Below are 16095 nucleotides of genomic sequence, written 5' to 3'. Positions count from 1 at the left end.
GTCCTCTGTGTGCCCAGGGGGGAGTCTCTCATTTGGTATCAGCCATTGGTTGAGGTTCTGGGTTTGAGCCTGCCACTTTTGGACTCTCGCCTGCTGAGGTGTTCCAGCAAGTGTCTCTGTAGATCTTAGAAAACTATGTCTGGATTTAAGTCGTTGACGTGCTGGCTGATACCCAAACAGCGGATGAGCTGGAGATGTCTCTGTCTTGGTCCTTTCATTATTGGCTGCTACTTCCCTATGTACTGATCTTACCGGTATATATACATACCTATGTACTTTTTATGTGGTTTGTGCAAATAGGCCTTGTGTTCCTTTACCCCTAGGTGACCGCCAACAATGCTACGGACCCCAGCCGCAGTTGTGCCGATGGGACAGATGTGGACCCCTGCAAGGAGTCTGGCTACCGTTCCCGCAAAGAGGCCAACACCCGGTGCAAAGTGCTCAAGGGGCCACCCTTTGATCGCTGCCACGCCGCCGTTCCCCCGGAGCCCTTCTTTGCCTCCTGCGTCTATGACCTTTGCGCCTGCGGAGCTGCCGGGATCGAAGACTGCCTGTGTGAAGCCTTGGAGGCCTATGCTGCCGAGTGCCGCCATGCCGGGCTGGTGCTGCAGTGGCGTTCGCCCACACTTTGCGGTGAGAATACGGGCACCATTGACCGTCAACCTTGCAGGGTGCAACTACACTGTAGAATGAATGCAGTTTCGCAACACTTGAACTCCATTCTGTGGAATCCTAGGAAGTCAGGCTGGACCTGTATAGATTCCGCCTCTACCTGAGAGATCTGACACTATAACAAACTACAAATCCCAGGATCACATAGCACTGAGGCAGGACAGTTTGACACCATGACCCAATGGATATGGAATCCTGGGGTTTTTGGTTTGATGAGGCAACAGCCTAGGCATTTTAAAAAGCCTGACAGGAGAGGAAGGAAGGAAGGAAGGAAGGATTGAGAGAGAGAGAGAGAGAGAGAGAGAGAGAGAGAGAGAGCACGCTCCTCCAGATCCATCTCCTCCCCTTCCTTTCCCTCATGGCTGCCTGAGACTCGGGGCTCTGGGTCGGCAACATGGAGGTGCCTCCATTGGGCTACTGGGAACTTACAGGGGAGGGATTCTGTATATGTGTAAGTGTGTATGTGTATACACACACACATATCTCTACACATTTCAACTCCCAGAAAGCTCTCCCATATTGAGTTATAGGAAGGAATTCTGGGAAATGAAGTTCAATACTCAAAGAAAGGACAAAACAGGAAATGCGTACTCTGTGACTTAGGAAAGGCTATCCAGGAAGGCACAATCAAAGAACTCCCGGTGGATGGCCATCCATTTTTTCTTTATAGCAACCCTGGGCTACAATATCTACAATAATACTATCTAGAGGTGCCTTGGTCACCTCTAGACTGGACTACTGTAATGCGCTCTATGTGGGGCTGCCCTTGAAAACGGCTCGGAAATTCCAACTAGTCCAACGGGCAGCGGCCAGGATGTTAACTGGGGCTCCTTACAGAGAGAGGTCAACCCTCCTTTGGAACACCCTCCTCAAAGACATTAGACAGGCCCCCACACTGGCAGTCTTTAGGAAGAATTTGAGGACCTGGCTGTTCCGATGTGCCTTTCCGGAATAGGAAAACTCCAGTAGAATCATAGAATCAAAGAGTTGGAAGAGACCTCATGGACCATCCAGTCCAACCCCATTCTGCCAAGAAGCAGGAATATTGCATTCAAATCACCCCTGACAAATGGCCATCCAGCCTCTGTTTCAAAGCTTCCAAAGAAGGAGCCTCCACCACACTCCGGGGCAGAGAGTTCCACTGCTGAACGGCTCTCACAGTCAGGAAGTTCTTCCTCGTGTTCAGATGGAATCTCCTCTCTTGTAGTTTGAAGCCATTGTTCCATTGCGTCCTAGTCTCCGAGGAAGCAGAAAACAAGCTTGCTCCCTCCTCCCTGTGGCTTCCTCTCACATATTTATACATGGCTATCATATCTCCTCTCAGCCTTCTCTTCTTCAGGCTAAACATGCCCAGTTCCCTATAACGAACTACAAATCCCAGGATCCCATAGCACTGAGGCAGGACAGTTTGACACCATGACACAATGAGTATGGGATCCTGAGATTTGTGGTTCGATGAGGCAACAGCACTCTTTGGCAGAGAATGCGAAAGACCTTTAAAAAGCACCACACACCCCTTGGTTCAGCCTTGGTTTATATAGACAGTCAACCTTTGGAGAATATATATATATATGTTTGTGGGATTAACAGAACACACAAACCCCTGGGCAAACTGACCCCAAATTTGGACACAAGACACCAACCAAAGCAATCTATGTCCTTCACTCAAAAAAAATTAAAATTAAGTCAAGACTCTAGAGGACAGGAGCAGAATTCAAAACGATCTTGACAGATTAGAGAGATGATTGGCCAAAACTAACAAAATGAAGTTCAACAGGGACAAATGCAAGATACTCCACTTTGGCAGGAAAAACGAAATGCAAAGATACAGAATGGGGATGCCTGGATTGAGAGCAGGACGTGTGAAAAAGATCTTGGAGTCCTCGTGGGGAGGAAGTTAAACATGAGCCAACAATGTGATGTGGCGGGAAAAAAAGCCAATGGGATTTTGGCCCGCATCAATGGGAGCCTAGTGTCTAGATCTAGGGAAGTCATGCTCCCCATGCTCTATTCCGCTTTGGTTAGACCACACCTGGAATATTGTGTCCAATTCTGGGCACCACAATTCAAGAGAGAGATTGACTTTAAGCTGGAATGTGTCCAGAGGAGGGCGACTCAAACGATCAAGGGTCTGGAGAACAAGCCCTATGAGGAGCGGCTTAAGGAGCTGGGCATGTTTAGCCTGCAGAAGAGAAGGCTGAGAGGAGATATGATGAGAGCCATGTATAAATATGTGAGAGGAAGCCACAGGGAGGAGGGAGCAGATCAGGGGTCTGGAGAACAAACCCTATGAGGAGTGGCTTAAGGAGCTGGGCATGTTTAGCCTGCAGAAGAGAAGGCTGAGAGGAGATATGATGAGAGCCATGTATAAATATGTGAGAGGAAGCCACAGGGAGGAGGAGGGAGCAAGCTTGTTTTCTGCTTCCTTGGAGACTAGGACGCGGAACAATGGCTTCAAACTACAAGAGAGGAGATTCCATCTGAACATGAGGGAGAACTTCCTGACTGTGAAAGCCGTTCAGCAGTGGAACTCTCTGCCCCAGAGTGTGGTGGAGGCTTCTTCTTTGGAAGCTTTTAAACAGAGGCTGGATGGCCATCTGTCAGGGGTGATTTGAATGCAGTATTCCTGCTTCTTGGCAGAAGAGGGTTGGACTGGATGGCCCATGAGGTCTCTTCCAACTCTTTGATTCTATGATTCTATGATTCTATGAAAGAAACAAGGAGAAATACTGTTTATGTTGATCATGTGAGTCCTGTGTGCCACATTTGGCTCAGTTCCATCATTGGTGGGGTTCAGAATGCTCTTTGATTGTAGGCGAACTATAAATCCCAGCAACCAAATAGCAACATCATTTTTTTTAATGAAGGACATACATTGGGTTGTTAGGTGTCTTGTGTCCAAATTTGGTGCCAATTCCCCCAGTGGTTTTTGAGTTCTGTTAATCCCACAAACAAACATTATTTATTTATTTATTTATTTACTTTTTTATATGTACCGCTTTTCTCAGCCCTCAGGCGACTCATTTTTTATTTATATAGAAGATACATATACACATACACACACATTTATTGTTGTTGTTGTTGTTGTTGTTATTATTATTATTATTATATGGCCCTTTTATACAATTTCAGCCTGATGTCCTTAACAAACTACAGACCCCCCAAAGTCTAGGTCAGCGGTTCTCAACCTGTAGGTCGCAACCCCTGGAGGTTCGTTTGGCTATTTTTGGGGGGTCGCGATCATCAGCTGAAACATTCACACCTAGCTCCAGCAGACAAGAGCTCCTTGCCCCACCCCAGCCATTCCACAGATATATAAACCCATTGTCCTATTTCCAACAGACCTCACTACCTCTGAGGATGCTTGCCATAGATGCAGGCAAAGCGTCAGGAGAGAATGCCTCTAGAACATGGCCCTATAGCCCGAAAAAACCCACAAGAACCTAGTGATTCCAGCCATGAAAGCCTTCGACAATATAAGGTTGAGAACCACTGCTCTAGGTCCTTTTTATGGGGGAGATAGTGGTGTTTGAGAACAGTGTCACGCTTTCGGGGTGTTGTGGGTTTTAGGATTTTGGGAGGGTGGGTGCTCAGCCTGTGCCAGACCCCAACTCATGGTGTGGGTCTTCTCTCTGTCTCTCCACAGCGGTGGGCTGCCCCCAGGAGCGAGGCTACGTCTTCGACGAGTGTGGTCCGCGCTGCCCAAAGACCTGCTTCAACTGCGCTTTGCCGCTGGGAGTCATGGAGTCGCACTGCTTCAAGCCCTGCGTGCCAGGATGCCAATGCCCGGCCGGATTGGTGGAGCATGAGGCGCACTGCATCCCGCCTGAGGCCTGTCCCCGTGTCATTCACGGTGCGCTGTGACCGCAGGATGCATCTGCACTGTGGAACGAATGCAGTTTCGCACCTCTTTTACCTGTCATGGCTCAATGGGACTCTGGGAGCTGTAGTTTGGTGAGGCTCCATAACTATTTGGCAGAGAAGCCAAAAGACATGGTAAAGCTCAAAGCTATGAAATCCTGCAGTTTGACACCAGTTGGAAATGTTATGGCTCAATGCTATGGTATCTTGGGAGTTATAGTTTGACAAGGTCTTTAGCCTTCTGTACCAAAAGCATAAAGGCCTCGCCATCCTCATCCTGGGAGATGTAGTTTTACAAAAGTTTTAGCTTGCCAAAAAGCAGGCTAGAACCTCACCATCCTCATCCTTGGAATTGTAGTTTTACAAAGGTTTTAGACACCCAAAAGTATGCTAGGGCCTCACCGCCCTCATCCTGGGAGTTGTAGTTTTACAAAGGCTTCAGCCTGCCAACAGCATGCTAGCTCCTCACCATTCTCATCCTGGGAATTGTAATTTTACAAAGGCTTTAGCAACCCAAAAGCATGCTAGGGCCTCACCATCCTCATCCTGGGAATTGTAGTTTTACAAAGGCTTTAGCAACCCAAAAGCATGCTAGGGCCTCACCATCCTCATCCTGGGAGTTGTAGTTTTACAAAGGCTTCAGCCTGCCAAAAGCATGTTGGGGTCTCACCATCCTCATCATGGGAGTTGTAGTTTTACAAAGGTATTAGCCTGCCAATAGCATGTTGGGGTCTCACCATCCTCATCCTGGGAGTTGTAGTTTTACAAAGGCTTTAGCCACCCAAAAGCATGCAAGAGCCTCACCACCCTCATCCTGGGAGCTGTAGTTTGGTGAGACACCATCACTATTTGGCAGAGAAGCCAAAAGACATGGTAAAGCTCAATGCTATGAAATCCTGCAGTTTGACACCAGTTGGAAATGTTATGGCTCAATGCTATGGTATCTTGGGAGTTATAGTTTGACAAGGTCTTTAGCCTTCTGTACCAAAAGCATAAAGGCCTCTCCATCCGCATCCTGGGAGATGTAGTTTTACAAAAGTTTTAGCATGCCAAAAAGCAGGCTAGGGCCTCACCATCCTCATCCTGGGAATTGTAGTTTTACAAAGGCTTCAGCCTGCCAAAAACATGTTGGGGCCTCACCATCCTCATCCTGGGAGGTGTAGTTTTGCAAAGGTATTAGCCTGCCAACAGCATGTTGGGGTCTCACCACCCTCATCCTGGGAGTTGTCGTTTTACAAAGGCTTCAGCCTGCCAAAAGCATGCAGGGGCCTCACTATCCTCATCCGGGGAGTTATAGTTCTGCAAAGGGTTTAGCCTGCCAAAAGCCTGCTGGAGCCTCACCAAACTACAAATCCCAGGATTCCAGTGCATTGAGCCAGAGTACTTAAAGCAGTACTGTCACACCTCAGTGCTGTGGAATGCTGGGGTTTGTACTTTGGTGAGGCCCCAGCCTCCTTTTGGCAGAGAAAGCTAAAGCACTTGTCAAACTACAACTCCCAGGAAGCCCTAGCATTGAGCCATGGCAGTTAAGGTGATATCTAGCGGCATTGATTCTACCATATACGAGGTCTGAAGGAAAAGTAATGCCACCACCTTCGTAACTCCTCAACTGATGGCAGTACTGGCTTGTTCAGTAGACTCTCCTCTACAGTTCCATTTTTCAGGAAGCTTTAGCATGTACCAATATGAGGGTTGAATGAAATGTAATGCCTCCACCTTGGTAACTCCTCAACAGATGACAGTACTGGTATGCGGTAGGTACTGGCTTGTTCAGTAGACTCTCCTCTACAGTTCCATTTTTCAGGAAGCTTTAGCATGTACCAATATGAGGGTTGAATGAAAAGTAATGCCTCCACCTTGGTAACTCCTCAACAGATGACAGTACTGGTATGCGGTAGGTACTGACTTGTTCAGTAGACTCTCCTCTACAGTTCCATTTTGATAGGAAGCCTAAGCATCGAACGGTTGTGTTGTTAAAGTGTGAAGTATGGAACCCTGCGCAGACAGTCGGTCAATGCGACTTAAGCAACGTGCAGTCATTGATTTCTTGACAGCAGAAGGTGTCACCTCAACATCTTTAAACTTACTCGCCCAACGACGCACAGTACTCACATCAATATAATCCCCATAAAGAGCTTGCATTCTCTGATGAATTTCCTTTGGGGTGACACCTTCTGCTCTCAAGAATTAAATGACTGCATGTTGCTTAAGTTGCATTGACCGACCATCTGTGCAGGGTTCCATACTTTGCACTTTAACAACACAGCCATTCAATGCTAAGGCTTCCCACCAACATGGAACTGTTGAGGAGAGTCTACTGAACAAGCCAGTACCTGCCGCATACCAGTGCTACCATCTGTTGAGGAGTTATGAAGGTGGAGGCATTACTTTTCATTCAACCCTTGTACTTCACCCCTTAACAACACAACCATAGAATCATAGGATCATAGAATCAAAGAGTTGGAAGAGACCTCCTGGGCCATCCAGTCCAACCCCATTCTGCCAAGAAGCAGGAATATTGCATTCAAAGCACCCCTGACAGATGGCCATCCAGCCTCTGTTTAAATGCCTCCAAAGAAGGAGCCTCCACCACACTCCGGGGCAGAGAGTTCCACTGCTGAACAGCTCTCGCAGTCAGGAATTTCTTCCTCATGTTCAGATGGAATCTCCTTTCTTGTAGTTTGCAGCCATTGTTCCATTGCGTCCTAATCTCCAGGGAAGCAGAAAGGAAGCTTGCTCCCTCCTCCCTGTGGCTTCCTCTCACATATTTACACATGGCTATCATATCTCCTCTCAGCCTTCTCTTCTTCAGGCTAAACATGCCCAGCTCCTTAAGCTGCTCCTCATAGGGCTTGTTCTCCAGACCCTTGTTCATTTGAGTCGCCCTCCTCTGGACACATTCCAGCTTGTCAATATCTCTCTCGAATTGTGGTGCCCAGAATTGGACACAATATTCCAGGTTCAATGCTAAGGCTTCCCGCCAAAATGGAACTGTAAAGGAGAGTCTTCTGAACAAGCCAGTACTTGCTGCATACCAGTACTGCCATCTGTGGAGGAGTTACCAAGGTGGAGGCATTACTTTTCATTCAACCCTTGTAGATGCACCCATGGAACAGTCGAATTTACAGAATCCTAAACCTCTCAGGTTGCATCTACACTGCAGAACGAATACAGATTCACCCAACTTTAACTGCTGTGACTCAATGCTATGGGATTGTTGCTTTTACACAGTCTATAGCCATCTCTGACTCACCAAACTGCGATTCCCAGGATTCCATAGCATAGAGCGTTGGCTGCAAACGTGGTCTCAAACTGCATTAATTCGACTGTTTAGATGCACTGCAGGGGGACCCTCTTCCTCATTCACCTCCTTCTCTTCTCAAGCGGGACTTCTTGGACGATGGTCTTGCTCCAGATGTCGAGAAGGATTTTAGTTCTACGGCCGAGGTGAAATAGTCGCACCTTGGTCCACGTCTCTGGAAGGAAGTCAACCATATACTGGCAGAAATGCAAAGTCTATGCAAAGGCGGAACCAGCCCCCTTGAATGTCAACATGGACTGGGGAGAAAGGAAATGATCCTCATGATTGACAGGAAGAGTCAGGAATGGCTTCCCAGAATGTTGGGGGGGGGGGGGGGGTCCAGATCACACCGAAAGTTGGGATTGTGAAACCAAAATAAATTATGTAAAACATATGAGTGGAATTCATTACTGAGCAAGTCGCTTCTGGTTCATCGCCTCCTCCTGAGAAAAATGTATATTATCAGAAAGGATTACCACCTCACTTGCCTCATAGGAAACCTGCTACTGAACAGGAGCTTTTTTGTTGAGTTATGAGTGGAATTCATTACTGAGTAAGTCGCTTCTGGTCCATTGCCTCCTCCTCCTGAGAAAACTGTATAATATCAGAAAGGATTACCACCTCACTTGCCTCATAGGAAACCTGCTACTGAACAGGAGCTTTTTTGTTGAGTTCCAGGGCCAGAGAAGCAGATGGCGGAAACAGAAGAACGGCCTGCCTCAGGGGAGCGTGCTTGCTCCATCCATGTTCAACATCGACACAAATGACCAGCCACTGCCAGAAGGGACAGAGAGTTTCATCTATGCTGATGATTGTGCCATCACCGCTCAAGCAGGGAGCTTTGAGACTGTAGAACAGATGACATCATATGCGTTGTAGAGAACCCAAGGGAAACAATACAACTATGGCTAGACAAAATTGAAGAATATGGAGAGGTTGCGGGGTTCAAACTAAACAGAAGGAAAACTATGTTACTGACCAAGAATATCACAAAAGCAAATCAGAAGAAACTGGAAGATCTTGCGGGAATTAAAGTAGTAAATAAGATCAAATATTTAGGCATTTGGGTCACCCGGAGAAACCTAAACCTACTAGAAAATAATTATATAGAGAAATGGAAAGAGATCAAGAGGGAGATGGAAACATGGACGAAACTAAATCTATCACTCCTGGGTAGAGTTGCAGCGGTAAAAATGAACGTTCTCCCTTAAAATGAGCATATTACCCAAGATGATCTTTTTATTCCAAACAATACCAATCATCAAGAACAGCACATGTTTTAGAAAATGGAATAAGGACATCTTGAGGTTTGTTTGGGATGGGAAAAAACCCAGGGTCAAATTCAAAGACCTAACGGACGCGAAAGACAGAGGAGGCCTGGCATTGCCGGACCTACAACTCTACTTCGAGGCGTGCGCACTGTCTTGGACTGTGGCGTGGGCGAATCTTGAACCCAGAAGAATGCTAATTATAGAAGGGTGGAATATAAGAAGAGGATGGCATGCATACCTCTGGTATGAAAAAGACCAAATAGAAAGATCATTTAACAATCATTACATAAGATCAGCCCTCTTAAAAGTGTGGAAAAAGTACAAAGGTTACTTTTACACCAAAACGCCCAGATGGGTATCGCCTTCGGAAGCCTTCCATAAGAAAGAACTACCCAGGAAAAAATGGCTCAACTATAACCATCTTCTAACTAAAGAAAACACCCAATGGCGCCTCAAATCTATGAATGAACTTAGAGACACAGAAGAAGAACTGGGCTGGTTCCATTATCTGCAAGCAAGAGACTGTTTCAAAGAAGACTGCAAAAAAGGATTCTCAGAGACGGAGACCATCTGGGACAAGATAATGAAAAAAGGAAAAAAGTGATCGCGACACTATACAAAAGCCTATTAGAATGGAACAATGAAAAGGACTTGATAAAAGAAAGCATGAATAAATGGGCAAGAGACATAGGCAGGACTATATGGCTCAGAGAATGGGAACAAACTTGGAAAAAGAAAACTAAATTTACAAAAGCCATACCCATCATAGAAAACTGCCACAAGATGTTCTACAGATGGCATCTAACGCCAGCCCTACTAGCTAGAATCAATAAAAACCACAGCAATTTATGCTGGAAGTGCAGGAAGGAAACAGGAACTTATTACCATATGTTCTGGGAATGTAAGGGAATACAACAGTTTTGGTCCACCATTCACAAACATGTACAAAAGATATCCAAAACAAAATTGGAAAAGAAGCCAGAATACTACCTACTTAATATGACAGATCTAGCTTGGAAGGAAAATGAGGAAAAAATCTTCTTTTACCTCGCGTCCGCGGCAAGGATATTAATAGCCCAAAAGTGGAAAACAAAAGAAATTCCATCGGAGGAGGAATGGACTAAAAAGATTATTGAATTTATGGATCTGGAAAGATTATCGAGCCTAATGGAAAACCAGAACAAAGAGAGACAGATCAATTGGAACCATTGTAAAGAATACCTAAAGAACATCCAGAAATAAAGGACAAGCAATAATCAAGCCAACTAAATAACAAAAAAAAACATAGATCAAAACAACAAACAAAAAAAAATGAATGAATGACCATTTAAATACTTAACAATAAGTAATCCATCTGTGGACCAAACGGAAGTGTCCAGTATTTTTCTTCCCCCCACTTCCTCTACCCAACATCTATCCAACACACCTCTCCCCCCCTCTCTTCCCCATTTCCCTCCCCTCCTCTTGTTTTACCCCCTTATAGACCCTAGGGATTTCAATGCCCGAAATTTCCAAGCTTTCCTATCCATGTATTGTTCCCCCTCTTTCGATGTCACAAATTCAATAAAGAATATTGAAATCGAAAATGAACGTTCTCCCTAAATTATTATATGTCTTCCAGAACCTCCCCATCATAAGAAATCTCAAAATCTTCAGAGAGTGGAATAAAGAGATTACAAAGTTCATCTGGAAAAATAAAAGACCCAGGATAAAACGCACGATAATGATAATGCCAACACACAAAGGAGGCTTCGGTCTCCCGGACCTGCAAACATATTACGACGCCAGTGCATTAACCTGGATACGTGACTGGACTAAATTACAAAATATTAAGATCTTAACCATTGAGGGGTTTGACCTCCGCAAGGGCTGGCACGAATACCTATGGTATGAAGGGACCAAGAAAGAAGGAAACTTTGGTAACCACTTCGTGAGGTCTGCCCTAATAAAGGTGTGGGAAAGACACAAAAAAAATTTCTTCCAGAAAACCCCATTGTGGATTTCACCCCTTGAGGCCCAACACCGCAGACTCCTGGGCTGGGTCTCCTGGCCCTCATATAAAGACATTCTTCACAAAAAGAATGGCTCCTGGGAACTAAAAACTCAAAAGGAAATAGTGCAAGACTTCAAGAACATTTCATGGCTGCAATATGCCCAGATTAAGGAAAGCTTCAAAGAAGACAGGAGACTAGGCTTTGGGGAGGAAACAGATCTGTGGGACAGGCTCCATAAGAGGGGAAAAAAAATCATAACATTCTTATACCAAACCTTGCTGGGGTGGGCCACCGAAACGGAAACTATTAAGAACTCAATGGTACTATGGGCAAGAAATATAGGGAGAACCATCCATTTAAGGGAATGGGAGACCATCTGGAGGAAAAGACTCAAATATACCTACGCTTCAGATCTAAAAGAGAACTGGCTGAAAATGCTACACCGTTGGTATCTAACCCCACAAAAGTTAGCAATAATGTATGGAAATGTAGATAACAGATGTTGGAAATGTAAAGCGAGCGAAGGGTCTTTTTATCATTTATGGTGGCAATGCCCAAAGACAAAAGAGTTCTGGAAGACTATACATAATGAATGTAGGAAAATCCTTAAGATAAAATTCCCAATGTGCCCAGAAATCTGATCTGATCTCTTTCTTCGATAGAGCTACAAGCTGGGTAGATGCGGGGAATGATGCCGTGGATGTAGCATACCTGGATTTCAGGAAGGCCTTCTTTGACAAGGTCCCCCATGACCTTCTGGCAAGGAAACTAGTCCAATGTGGGCGAGGCAAAACTACGGTGAAGTGGATCTGGAATTGGTTAAGTGGACGAACACAGAGAGTGCTCACTAATGCTTCCTCTTCATCTTGGAAAGAAGTGATGAGTGGAGTGCCACAGGGTTCTGTCCTGGGCCCGGTCCTGTTCAACATCTTTATTAATGACTTAGATGAAGGGCTAGAAGGCATGATCATCAAGTTTGCAGACGACACCAAATTGGGAGGGATAGCCAATACTCCAGAGGACAGGAGCAGAATTCAAAACGATCTTGACAGATTAGAGAGATGGGCCAAAACTAACAAAATGAAGTTCAACAGTGACAAATGCAAGATACTCCACTTTGGCAGAAAAAATGAAATGCAAAGATACAGAATGGGGGACGATGCCTGGCTCGAGAGCAGTACGTGTGAAAAAGATCTTGGAGTCCTCGTGGACAACAAGTTAAACATGAGCCAACAATGTGATGTGGCGGCAAAAAAGCCAATGGGATTTTGGCCTGCAACAAGAGGAGCATAGTGTCTAGATCTAGGGAAGTAATGCTACCCCTCTATTCTGCTTTGGTTAGACCACATCTGGAATATTGTGTCCAATTCTGGGCACCACAATTCAAGAGAGATATTGACAAGCTGGAATGTGTCCAGAGGAGGGTGACTAAAATGATCAAGGGTCTGGAGAACAAGCCCTATGAGGAACGGCTTAGGGAACTGGGCATGTTTAGCCTGAAGAAGAGAAGGCTGAGAGGAGACATGATAGCCATGTATAAATATGTGAGAGGAAGCCACAGGGAGGAGGGAGCAAGCTTGTTTTCTGCTTCCTTGGAGACTAGGACGCGGAACAATGGCTTCAAACTACAAGAGAGGAGATTCCATCTGAACATTAGGAAGAACTTCCTGACTGTGAGAGCCGTTCAGCAGTGGAACTCTCTGCCCCGGAGTGTGGTGGAGGCTCCTTCTTTGGAAGCTTTTAAGCAGAGGCTGGATGTCCATCTGTCAGGGGTGATTTGAATGCAACATTCCTGCTTCTTGGCAGGATGGGGTTGGACTGGATGGCCCATGAGGTCTCTTCCAACTCTTTGATTCTATGATTCTATGATTCTATGAAATGTATTTATTAGGAATGTATGACAACTCTTTTTTTCCCGATAATAATTCAGAAAAGTTATTTACTTTCTTAGTGACCGCAGCCAGGATGACATTCGCCAGTATGTGGAAGCAAGATAAGACACCTTCCATAACGCAATGGCGGGATAAAGTGCTAGACATTCAAGAAATGGACGAGCTTACATATTGGCTGAGGCAGAACAATGGAAGAGGATCAGTAATGACTGACTGGAGCTTGTTTAAGAATTATGTAGAAAAGGTAGTACAGTGATAGGAAATTATTAATGTCTGAAGATTGGAGGATGATAAAGATGTAATAGAAATGTTGCAATAAGAAATGATATAAGAATGAATGAATATGAGGGGAAGTCGGTTTTAATATTGGTGAGGGGTGGAGGGGGGGAAGGGAGGGAGGGATGAGGGATAGCTGGGGTCATTGTTTATAGGTCATATCACCAAATGTCTGTTTCGGGTAGTGCTATTCACACTCTATGTATGTTATACGTATGTATGTGTGCTCTACGTCCCATGTTTGTCTTTCCAGTTATATGTTTCAATTCCGAGCACAATTCAAGGTGCTGGTCTTAACCTACAAAACCCTATACGGTTCTGGTCCAGTGTATCTGTCCGAACGCATCTCCCTCTACGTCCCACCTCGGAGTTTGAGATCATCTGGGGAGGCCCTGCTCTCGACCCCACCACTCTCACAAGTGAGGCTGGTGGGGACGAGAAGCAGAGCCTTCTCAGTGGTGGCCCCCCACCTGTGGAATTCACTCCCGGGGGAAATCAGAACAGCACCAACCCTCCTCTCCTTCAGGAGGAGGGTGAAGACATGGCTGTGGAACCAGGCCTTTGGGCAACCAGGCAATTAGACAATGACAACCAAATAAGACAATCAGATGTGTGAGATCGGCAGGATTGTCGAAATGGAACCAAAACAGATCTTTGAGTTAATTGTACACTGATGGGTAGGAGGAAGATCCAGGTTTGTATTGTTTTTACTGATTTTATCATTTTACTGATTTTATTGGATAATGTTGAATTGTGGGAATTTGTACTGTTATATTTTTTGTGATGATTGTTTGTGTAGCAGGCGTCTAAGTGCGCCTTGCAGCTGTAAGCCACCCTGGGTCCCCTTCGGGGTGAGAAGGGCGGGGTACAAGAACCCCAAATAAATAAATAAATAAATAAATTATGTTTAAATTTTATATATGGAAAAGCTAATAAAATATTAATTAAAAAAAAAGAGAGAGAGACTGTAGAACAGAAGCTCTCCGAAGCTCTAGGTCAGGGGTCCCCAAACTAAGGCCCGGGGGCTGGATCCGGCCCCCCGAGGGCATTTATCCGGCCCGCAGGGTGTGGAGAAGGGGGGGAGGCGGCGGGCACCCGCCAAGACCCTCCTCCTCCTCCTCTGCTGGGCAAGAACCCCCTCCCTTCACACACACACACACACATACACACACAGAGACATCATCTTTGATTTTGGGCTGTATGGCTGTGTCCCAGAAGCATTCTCTCCTGATGTTCTCTCTTTGGTTCCATCCTTCCTTGTCTCTTTCCTTCCTTCCCACCCTCTTTCTCTTTTTCGTTCCTTCTCTCCTTCCTTCCCTATCTTTCTTTCTTTCCTTTTCTCCTTCCCTCCTTCTTTCCCTCTCTCCCCCTCCTTCTCTCCTTCCGTCAATCTCTACCCTTCTTTCTTTCTTTCCTTCTTTCTCTCCTTCCCTCCTTTTTCCCCTTCTTCTTTCCCTTTTCTCTCTCTTTCTCTCCCTCCTTCTCTCCTTCCTTCATTCTCTACCCTTCTTTCTTTCCTTCCCTCCTTCTTTCCCTCTTTCCTTCTCTCCTTCCTTCCTTCTCTATCCTTCTTTCTTTCTTTCTTTCCTTCCCCTTCTTTCCCCCCCTCTTTCCCTCTTTCTTTCTTTCTCTCCCTCCTTCTCCCCTTCCTTCATTCTCTACCCTTCTTTCTTTCCTTCCCTCCTTCTTCCCTTCTTCTTTCATTCTTTCCTTCTCTCCTTCCTTCCTTCTCTACCCTTCTTTCTTTCCTTCTTTCTCTCCTTCCCCTTTCTTTCTTTCCCTCTTTCCCTCTTTCTTTCTCTCTTTCTTTCCCTCCTTCTCCCCTTCCTTCATTCTCTACCCTTCTTTCTTTCCTTCCCTCCTTCTTCCCTTCTTCTTTCCCTCTTTCCTTCTCTCCTTCCTTCCTTCTCTACCCTTCTTTCTCTCCTTCCCCCTTCTTTCCCTCTTTCTTTCTCTTTCTCTCCCTCCTTTTCACCTTCCTTCTCTACCCTTTTTTCTTTCCTTCTTTCTCTCCTTCCCTCCTTCTTTGCCTCCTTCTCTCCCTCCTTCTTTCTTTCCTTCCTTCTTTCCCCCTTTCTGTGTATGCGTTTTGTGTGTGTATATGCATAGATGTGTGTGTTTGTGTGTGTGTATGTATGTATATATATATATATATATATATATATATATATATATATATATGGTTTTGTGCATGTATTGTAATGCATTTTGGGGGGATGTTGCTTTTTAAGTCTCTTTCACTGTGTTTTTCAGTGTTTTTATGAGTGATAGTCACTTGTTGGCCTGATAGATGTATTTTGTCCAAATTTGGTGTCAATTCGTCCAGTGGTTTTTGAGTTATGTTAATCCCACAAACGAACATTACATTTTTATTTATATAGATTTTTCAAATTATAATCCGGCCCTCCAACAGTTTGAGGGACCGTGACCCGGCCCTCTGTTTAAAAGGTTTGAGGACCCCTGCTCTAGGTGCTCTTACTGCCTACTACAGGGAAAACCAGCTGATCCCTAATCCATCCAAAACACAGACATGTGCCTTTCATCTCAAGAACAAACAAGCATCCCGAGCTCTGAGGATTATTACCTGGGAAGGAATCCCACTGGAGCATTGCAGCGCACCCAAATACCTGGGAGGAGTCACTCTGGACCATGCTCTGACCTACAAGAAGCACTGCCTGAACATCAAGCAAAAAGTGGGTGCTAGAAACAACATCATACGAAAGCTGACTGGCACAACCTGGGGATCACAACCAGACACAGTGAAGACATCTGCCCTTGCGCTGTGCTACTCTGCTGCTGAGTATGCATGCCCAGAGTGGAACACATCT

At 45.4% G+C, this 16095-nt stretch overlaps 1 protein-coding gene across 1 annotated transcript in view; it reads left to right on the top strand.

The window, feature by feature from the left end:
- Positions 1–5363, top strand: part of KCP (kielin cysteine rich BMP regulator) — a 141640-nt gene extending 136277 nt beyond the window's left edge. The window contains exons 49-50 of the mRNA XM_067469392.1: positions 324–633; positions 4319–5363. Coding sequence (XP_067325493.1) covers positions 324–633; positions 4319–4536 — 528 coding nt within the window. The 3' untranslated portion in view covers positions 4537–5363. The remainder of the gene's footprint in view (positions 1–323; positions 634–4318) is intronic.
- The last annotated feature ends 10732 nt before the right edge of the window (positions 5364–16095 follow it).

The sequence above is a fragment of the Anolis sagrei genome, chromosome 5 (assembly GCF_037176765.1).
Source record: "Anolis sagrei isolate rAnoSag1 chromosome 5, rAnoSag1.mat, whole genome shotgun sequence".
Taxonomy (NCBI): Eukaryota; Metazoa; Chordata; class Lepidosauria; order Squamata; family Dactyloidae; genus Anolis; species Anolis sagrei.
This window is presented reverse-complemented; position numbering and strand designations above follow the sequence as displayed.